General features: G+C 40.6%; 1 protein-coding gene across 2 annotated transcripts; it reads left to right on the top strand.

The window, feature by feature from the left end:
* Window positions 1-6,691: 6,691 nt before the first annotated feature.
* On the top strand, window positions 6,692-9,375 carry LOC121909081 (calcium-activated potassium channel subunit beta-2-like). 2 transcript variants are annotated; one of them, XM_042429474.1, is made up of 5 exons: window positions 6,692-6,833; window positions 7,277-7,399; window positions 7,599-7,769; window positions 8,053-8,248; window positions 8,539-9,375. In XM_042429474.1, the coding sequence occupies exons 2-5, from the start codon at window positions 7,341-7,343 to the stop codon at window positions 8,821-8,823; spliced, it is 711 nt and encodes a 236-aa protein (XP_042285408.1). In that variant the 5' UTR covers window positions 6,692-6,833; window positions 7,277-7,340; the 3' UTR covers window positions 8,824-9,375. The 2 variants fall into 2 exon arrangements, with proteins under 2 accessions (XP_042285408.1, XP_042285409.1); XM_042429475.1 differs by lacking the exon at window positions 6,692-6,833 and having other exon boundaries at window positions 7,234-7,399.
* Window positions 9,376-9,711: the final 336 nt, after the last annotated feature.

Below are 9,711 nucleotides of genomic sequence, written 5' to 3'. Positions count from 1 at the left end.
GGTCACCACTAGCCATGGATTAATGACACCCCACCCCCCTATCCTTTGCTCAGTCATTCAGACTGGGAAAGTCAACAACAAGCTTACATCATCATTGCAATCTGTGTTTTACACAGATTTTTTTTTTTTTTTTTTTTTTTTTTTTTTTTTTTTTTTTTAGCTGGACACATAATCCATAATCATATTCATTTCCCCAATGTCCCCAATGAAGATTATTGCCTGAAAATATTCATGCTGTACCCTGATAATTAAAGATTTATGAAATATCAGTGATTCACTTTACCAAAAATTGGCTGCTGACCTTCAGGATTCAATATAATGTATCCTCTGTCACAATGTAACTTGTGCAAATGTGATTAAGTGACTGCCCCCCATGTAAGTGGCTGCCTCCGCCTTTCCTATGTGGGATGATGACATATCATGAAATGCTTTATCGGGGACCATTACATTAGTCGTACAACCGCAGCAACTGTGCAGCATATTCAGTACATCTTTTGTTGCAGTGTTGTTGTTGTTCTTATTGTTGTTGTTTTTGTTACTACAAATGTAAGAATCTCTGCTGGGAACACAGATGCACTTCCAACATCCCCTCTTTATCTCTCACCCCCTGTGCATCTTCACAAACACAAGAAAACCAGAGAACAACCACAACATCAAAATAATGTGGGTAATTATATGCGACAAATAATGTATCATCGTAAAAACATGGTTTTGCATATCCTCTTACGCTAAGTCAACATTGATAATATTGCAGGAGTACAGTATTTGCATGCAATCAGATAGTAAAAGTCGAAAAGGTTCAAATTTGTTTGTATATCCGCTCTGTGATCTAGTCTACACACAGTGTTGTTGAGTGATGGATTTGACTGTAGCATGAGCTACAGTCCACATATTTTTTTCCTTGCTACCTCCCAGGCCCTGAGCTGTTTGATCCTCCCACTCAATTATTTCAGTGCTCATCTGGCCCTTTGTCAACATTCTTGCAACTCGTCCACCAGAGACCTCCCAGTCTAATATCCTGTGCCACACAATCACAAATATGGAAGAGTGATAGGGTATCGCAATGCATTGTAACCTTCTTCACACAGAACGAAAACTGGGAGGACGGTTTTGACAGCACATACGTTGACACTTATAAGGTTTGGATTTTGATAGGCTAAATCAGTGCAAACAAAATAAGTACAAAAGCGGTTTCAGTTTTATTGCTGTTTTCCTCTATTAGCTCAATTAAGTGTGATTTCCTACATTCTGCCTCGCTTCTTTCTCCTCAAGCCAGAAGAAACTGAAATATGTGCTCCATCGCTCCCACTGTGTGAGGGAGTTTTGGCTGCCAGAAAAGAAATGCGAGGCAAATTCCTCCTTTCCGATGCCAGGCTTTACACAATTTATGATTCACTCTAGGGGCAAATATTGTGAATTGAATCACCTCTTCTTGTGTGACTGAAAATTCTACTCATCCATTTTTACATACACATACAGTACATGCACATACTGTATACCATACATAAAAAATAGAAAATACATCTCTGCCTGAATTCCTAAATCTTTAAGTTAGGTTTGTGCTGCCGTAGTAGCTCTATCATTCTCAATAGATCATAGACATAAAAATGAGATTAGCACAGTTTCCCTCCATAAATGTGAGAGTAGAAGGAGTACAGCAGTATGGTATCTATGTGGAGGTGGGGAACTAATCTGTATGAGGTTGCTAGGGATGCGAGCACAGCGGCAACACTGATAAATATGTGCTGGACCTGTTGGCATTGTGTAATTGCTTGGATACAGCCACACAAGTGGCAGCAAGCTTTATCAACTGCCTTAGCAACAGCAGCATTGCCTATTCATTTTCATGTGTGCTTGTTTGTGTGTGTACAGAAGAAGAAAGGAAATGAACTGGAGATTACTGTAGAGGCTATATCTGAGATATCTGAGATCTGGGCAGGTGGTGTAAGATCTTCAAGGCAACGCCTAATTTTCTTGGAAAAAAAATGTCATGCTATCAATATTAACAGGATATCGGTGATTCTTTTTTTTAATGTGTAAACCCCTTTGAATATGTAACGCCTGCTTTTGGGATTCTCTGTTGCAAGTGTGCATGCACAGAATACAAACTCCGACAGGCTGATGATTTGTTTTTTCCTCATTGAGGGTGCAGATGTTTACGAGAGCATCTAATGAAAGATCAGAAGCACGATGAAAAACATGTACACTGGAGAGTCCCAGCCTTCCACTCTATTATATCTTCCAGCAGACTGATAAACAGCAGCACTGGTGACACTGCACTCAGTCACCGCATAAATATTAATAACTCTCCCCGCTATGCAATTCATTATAACATCAATTCATATTGAACGAGACTAGCTTGACCTAATAACTGTAACACGTCTAACTTAAAATTCATCTCGCATGCATCATTAGCACGAGATGGTGAGCGACAGAAAAAGAGGAAAAGGGAGCAAGAGAAGGGACTGCATCTTGGCTTTAGTTGCCTGCTCAGCAAGAGCTATTTTTAGATCAGGAGAAACAAAGAAACAGAATCGCCTTTCATCCCCCCTGTAACAACATCGTTTCACCTCCAAATGTGGCATTCGAAGACAGTCTGCACTTCTTTGTAGCTATGTTTAGGCCTAACCTCAAATAAATACTAATGCCTTACCATGTGCCCTTGAGTCTTTTTTTTCTTCTCATCCTGCTATATTTGTGCATGTGTTTTCCTGCTGACTTACTGTATGCAATGGGAATGTTATTTTTTTAAGGCTAAATCAGTGACCAGGGTATAATTAAAAGGGAACATATCTGAGCTAAGAGGCAGGAAGGAGGTCTGGAGTTCTTTGGGGAGATGGTCTTCTAATACACTGTATTCTCTGGTCAGCAGCTGGATGGAGCTCACAGGAAGTAAAGTGATGAGCAGTGTGCACCTTCTTACACAATCTGATCTGCTGTTGCTGCTGCTATAAGGGACATACTTTCCTAATCACACACATACACACACACACACACACACACACACACACACACACACACACACACACACACACACTAAGGGGAATGAGTAATGACTGCAGCCAAGATGGCTCATCAGCTAGGGTCTGCGAGGGAAAATCCCCCAGCTGGTCAGACCAGTACTGTCCTGGAAATGAGTCCTACAGAGAGGACATACTGAAGCATTGCGAAACAATATATTACCTCCATAGATTCAATTTGCTTGTAAAATGTGTCATATTATATATTTTTGTCATGGTAAAAAAAATTACCTATGAATTGCTTCTTCTGCTTTTCTGACCCTGAGAAGTTGTCCAGTCTCTGGAGACCCCTGGACACTACCACCATTTACAGTGTTCATCTGCTCTAGATCATCTAAAAATGAATGTTTCTGCAGATCCTGTGCATCTTTAAAAAAAAAAGAAAGATATAACAAAAGACATTTATGACCAATGTGTTGATCAGATTGGTCCTCCCAAGCAGATTCCCACCAAATTTCACACGTTTACTTGTCTTTTCATCTAAATAAAACATTCACCACAGAATATCCAGGCAATCCATGAGTTGTTCCTGTTTATCAGGCATTGACCTCTAAAAGAGGGAACACCCCCACCCCCAATTTATCTTTCTCTAGTTTCTGAGGTTGCAGAGACACCTTGTGGCCAAATGTAGCCAAATTTTCTTTTCACAGTGTTTGAAGTGGTTGCCTATACATAGGCTACTGTACTTTTGTGACACGGCAAGGCAGAGGTGTTTGAAATAACTGGCCCTGGATTCCTCTGTGGATGTGCAGCAGTGCCTGTAACAAACATAGCAACGGGCCCACGCTGCAGCCTGTCAGAGCCAGTTATTTGGAGGTACAGTGGAGATTCATTGTGCTGGGACCAACTCATTTTAAGCATGACAGCATTGTACAGGGAACTCATATTACGCACACAGGTATGGCAGGCATCCTGTTCGCTTGGGGGTAAGAGTTTAAATAAGAGGTAGCCATCTGCTGTCCCTGGGAGCCCAGACCATGTTGGAGAGCCACTGCTGACAGTTGTAGCCAAAAGTCTGGATTATCATAACAGCCCCAGCGACAAGAGGTAGGACCTGACAGATTGGACATATTATCACTGCTATTTCAACTTAGCACATGTTAGTCACACACAAAAGCTGGGGCTTATTACAGTTTGGATGTGCAAAGAAAGAGATTATTACAGGCACCAGTGAGACACACTGAGACTGTGAACACAGATATCACAGACCATGTGGTTCAAAATGATCCAGCACACAATAGAGAGTCAACACACAGCACTCAGCTGGCAATACAAAGGATTTTATACTTACTGCTCGCATACATGTGGAATTGATTTATAAGAGCTCTGATTTAGCTATGTGTGGAGCTACAAAAAATGTATTTTGTGATTAACTTGCTGTATAATATAACTACTGCAAATTTTAAAATTTTATTTAGAGGTTCCCTGATCAATCTCAAATGCCTGTTTGAGGAACAACGAGGAAGTAAACGACTGAAAAATACACTTCATTCAATTATGTATGGATGACTGGGTTTTGACAGCGCTTTGTGTGCAAAAATATTAATGGCATGTACAGAATGCTTATTGAGACATGCAGTTTATTATGTCTTGCACTGTTCACACTATTGTTGCACTTCAGGTAAGTGTTTACTGCTCTATGGGGTGCCGCACAGTAGAGCTCATGACTTTTTCAAAGGCACCAAACACTAAGGCACCTGACAGGGAAGCAATAATCACTGGAAGGACAAGGCAAAAAATATATCTTGAGACATTCTTCATCAAAGAGCGTGTTGAAAGCAGGCGACGCTCTGAATGCCACAGTGCTAAGCACGCAAAGTGGGAGTAAACACCTCCTAAATCAAAAGTTGCAGGATCAAAGATCAGCGATTAGACATGTAAAGAAAAAACTTCAACCTTAAGCTAGACTCTATTTTTTCCATTTATTTCACTTTTGTGATATCAAAAAAAAAAGGAAGATACAAATAAGCAGATACACCTGCTCTACAATTATGTAGTCTGCCACATGCCATTTTGGTTCATCATTCATTCACTCAAGCTTTCAACATAGGGAAGAGGCAGCTGGAAGAAATATGAACCAAGGACACACCCATAAAGAATATACAGCGAGGTTGGCTGATCCTATCTGCCTCTGGCTCAGCATACGTAGTTCATTAAACTGATAATAGGAAAATCTGAACAATCCATTCCCGCTGGTGTAAGCAGTTTCAAACATTACCGGGCCTTGGAGCATCTTCTCAGACACACAAAAACTGTCTCCCTCCACTGCTTCATGTGGTGACGCTGCAGACTCAGTAGCTTTTTAAATAAGCAGTGATGATATGAGCGAGGAGGCAAAATTATTTAAACTACATTTTTCAAATTTTTCAGACAATTGGACATTCAGAGAACCACTTTCATTCGATGATGATCATACTATTTATGATAAAAAATGTCTTTTTAGTCATTGCACTTACTTTATACTTTCAGATTTTAAGGCAAAATTAACATACTTTTTTACTGCCTCAAGTGGATAAAATTTCCATCACTGTCAGCTTTGATAACTGAGAAAATGTTATTGTGTAAGAAAATTACAGGAAACACTTAAATAACACCCATCTGGAGTGTGGAAAATGTGTATTTCACATTTTGAGCTTTTTTCTTGAATGTTTTAAGTTCGTTTCCCTAATTTGGAGGCAACTTGGGAGGGCTTGCAAGGTCAGCCGAGACTGCCTTCCCCATAAATCATTATAGACAGCGTCACCGCCATTCCTTATAAGTTATTTGGTAGGAAGTCACCTGCCACAGTAAGTCCAGCCTCTGTGGAGCATGAGGCACAGCTTCCAACTAATGAACCGCTCTTAAAAGCCTTTAAAAGCCTTTAGCTCAACTGTAAAGTTGATACAAGCAGTAAAAGGTGGTCATTCTCAAAGTGTGTGTGTGTGTCCATGTTTAGCTGAAATCAATACAGTTATGTGTGGAACTTGAAGCACTCGGGAGGCAGTGGCCAGCGTGCTCATACGGAGGAGAAAAGTTGTAAGACAGAGCATAAAATTCATGTAAGTGTGACTCTTTGGGGCGGGTATGCATGTAAAAGGGTATGGAATGTTTAGAGGAAGACATACGTGTAGATAATATTTATGGTTTCCTTCAGATGTCTTGTGTCACACTGGGGTTGTCTCTCAGCAACATTTCCCCTAAGCAGCTGGGAATGTAATACAAAGAGGAAATTACTCATCTGACAGGAACTTGTTGGCTTGTTTTCTAACTATTTGGCTCCCAACACTCAAGGCAAGGTTTTTATCCCCCGCAAAAATGAAAAGAGCCTGCTTATTCTGCTCACATGTTAGCAGACTGAATGATCCATTCTGCACTGATTATTCTGCATGTGAGTTGGAATAAATAAACAATAGGATTTCATTTTTAACTTGACTATTTTTGTCACATTTTAGATTTTGAGCAAAAGAATTGATAATATGACTACACAGAACTACTAACGTGCCTGTGTAAATACATTTGTTCTAAATGATGTTTTTAAATAAACGCCTGGCAATCTCGAGAGTGGGTTTGCATCGACCCTCACCTCAACATTAATACTCATTCGACCCAGAACTAATAACTCATAATGTCTCAGTTGTCCATTCATTTGCATCCAAATCAAGGAAAATGTTATTTATAGGACTAAAGCTGCAATGTGTTGCTTTGAAAGCTGTGTTTTCTCCAAATGATAGGATCTGCAGAGAATGAGAGGTGCCACATGCAAGGTGTTGTTGTTGTGCCGAGAGAGGAACCAATGACTTTGTGTTGACAGCAGAAGTGTTCAGGATACAGCGGGTAGGTTTTTCATGCAGCGCCTCATCAGCATTAACACCTTTCATCTGTGGCTATCTGTCATCTTGTTTACCCTTTTGCAGCGTTGCTTTGTGTTCAAAATGAGATGTTTACCTGGTGGCTGTGACCAGGAAGTCCACTATATCAGGGGTGCTTTCTGCCCCAACACATCATAATACAGTGATAATGAGGAGCTGCTGTTTGCAGGGTCATTAGGAGAAGCATATACTTGCTATTTCTTTTCTAAAAAACTGTACATAATTGCAGAGTTTGGCAGCAAATATGCACCAAAGGTACAGTATGATTTGTTGTTCACTTTTCTCAAAATTTTGCCTTGTGCTGTGGGAGGTGACTTGGGATTTCTGTTAGTGAACGATGTATTTCAGTGTTACAAACTTAAATCCTTCAGGACAGCTAAACATAAAACTGGCTATAACTCTTCACAGGTCGTTTCGGCAATCTTTCCATTCTGCTTCAGCAAGCAGAGGAGGACGAGGATCATCAGGAAAGATGTTCTTCGTGGCAGGGGCCAAAAATACGGCCGGATCAAGCAGAGGAAATGAAAGGAGGTAAAAATTGGCTTAAAATACTGCAGAGGGGGAATAAAGCTCCAGTGGTCTATAGAGAGAAACTCTTTCAACTATCAAGCACTTTTATTTTCATGTCATAATATTATAGTGGCTATATCATACTGTGGCTATTATAGTATTTGTACTGTGGCTTCTAAGTAATGACGCGAGTCCTCTTCATCTGTTCTTCCATCATCAGATCGATTTACCAGAAATTCCGTGAGGTAGATTTATTGGACAAGAAGAAGACAGTGACAGCCCTAAAGCCCGGTGAAGATCGGGCCATTCTTCTGGGTCTTGGAATGATCCTCTCCTCCATCATGATGTACTTTGTCCTGGGGATCACCATTTTACGCTCCTACGCAGACAGGTACAGGCCTGTTGTCTTTTTCTTGTTTTTTTTGAAAGCCCTGTGAAGGAGTTAACTTTGATAATCCTGTCAGAAGTATGTTTTATTCATCAGATATGCTTGTTGACAAACTGCTCCACTGCTCTCTCAACCTGAAAATTGCAAAAAAAATAAATACAGATTTTCAGGAGCAAATTATACCCCAAGGCGAGTTGATTTCATACTCTGAGATCCCCAAATTGTTTTTCTGCCTTTTTTTTTTTTTTTTGCATTAAATTGGGTCTCCATTTAAATGTCAAAACAGTGTATGGACAGAGGAGGGTGTGTGTGTTGTTCTCAACTCCACGGTCACAGCAGACATGAACTGTTCCTACAACTGTGCGTCAGACTGCTGGAGAGTCTCCAAATACCCCTGTCTGCAGGTCTACGTGAGCGTCAATAACACGGGCCGTGTCAGCCGTTTATCTCACAATGAAGAGACCCAGGACGCCAGCTCTGAAGTGAGTACAGTGCCAGAGGGAAAATACTGGGAATTACTGGACCGTTTCAAATGTTGACAACGGCTGTCAGATGTTGGCCTTTTTGTAGACTTCCAATTCGGGAAATGTTAGTCGATACTATTTGTAATTTTTCTGGGTCAAGCTGAAATGCCAGAGATGTGATACATGGAGGGAGATGTATCCAGTGTTGTGAATAAAAGAAATTTCACCCCCATCAAAGAAACAAAAAGTATGCCTGCTTAATTGACCCCTGTAGATAACCTCAGCGTCCTTCAATCCTATCCTTGCAGTGTTTCTATGTGCCCAGGTGCCAGAAGGACAGCGCCGCCATGTACGCCATGATCATGAATATCTCTGATCATCTGAAGGTGAACCAGCAGGTCCCCTGTTACTACGACCCCAGCGAGCAGCAGGAGACCGTACTCCTGACCCGGCTGTACGACCACAGCGTCGTCTTCCACTCGCTGCTCTGGCCCTCCTGCATGCTCACAGGAGGGACCCTCATCATAGTGATGGTTAAGCTCACACAGTACCTCTCCAGGCTGTGTGAAGAGATAGGGAAGATCAAGAGGTGAAATACGTGCAGCAACTGTCAAAGCCCAGCATATGGCGGTTTGGTGATGGACACGCGACATGAAAGGGATTGTTTTAACCAAATGACCTCACCGTGACCTCTTGCAAACTTTCCTCTTTGGCTGAGACATTCGGAACAGCTGACTTTCACTCCGGATCGAGGATGTGACTGTTTATAAAAGTGGACTGAATGTTCCACGGCGGAAAGTGTCAAGACTTGTAACTGGCTGTTACAGGGAAAACTATGACCGGATTTTGCATGGTGTTATGGCATTATAAAATGTTTTGAGGGTACTTGTTTACAAGAAAGTTTTTCCTGCCTGTAAGTTTTAAATATAGTGTATTATGAGTGTGTGTTTGCTATGTCACATGATATATATGACAACACCACTGTATAATCTAAACAGACAGAGCAAAACACTTCTTTCTTTCCAAAAATGTCCTGTTTGTGGTCGTTTGTGCTGACAAATAATATTCAGCACTTTCTCAAACTTTCCTATTTTTTGATTACCATATATGACTGTTTGCTGAATAATGATGCTTTTTTTTTTTATCCCAGCGACCAAATAATAAGCAGTTGGTCTGATTAAAAAATGTAGTCTTTTATGACTGAACATGAGGTGCACATATTCACATCATTTTTGCTATTCTTTGACGATGTTGAAGAAAGTGTTCTGATCATTTAGCTCACCAACCACAGTGAACTTATAAAACTTAACACCTCTACATGTATTTGAAATTTTATGCAGTCTTTGCCATCTGCAAGTCTGCTACTTACAGATTTATATTTTAAAAAATCTTGACTATGCCTATCAAGCAAAGCTAAAGTTAAACATTTTTTTAAATTCCAGATTCCAAGTTCACAAGTTCACTCTTCAACACAACACCTC

The sequence above is a fragment of the Thunnus maccoyii genome, chromosome 12 (genome assembly GCF_910596095.1).
Source record: "Thunnus maccoyii chromosome 12, fThuMac1.1, whole genome shotgun sequence".
In the NCBI taxonomy this organism is placed as follows: Eukaryota; Metazoa; Chordata; class Actinopteri; order Scombriformes; family Scombridae; genus Thunnus; species Thunnus maccoyii.
This window is presented reverse-complemented; position numbering and strand designations above follow the sequence as displayed.

What these genes read in the sequence shown, in the direction of transcription:
- LOC121909081 (XM_042429474.1), top strand. Translation starts at nt 7,341, where the DNA reads ATGTTCTTCGTGGCAGGGGCCAAAAATACGGCCGGATCAAGCAGAGGA. An exon ending in AGCAGAGGAAATGAAAGGAG is followed by an intron (nt 7,400 to 7,598) that starts GTAAAAATTGGC and finishes TTCCATCATCAG; the next exon opens with ATCGATTTACCAGAAATTCC. An exon ending in CCCAGGACGCCAGCTCTGAA is followed by an intron (nt 8,249 to 8,538) that starts GTGAGTACAGTG and finishes CTATCCTTGCAG; the next exon opens with TGTTTCTATGTGCCCAGGTG.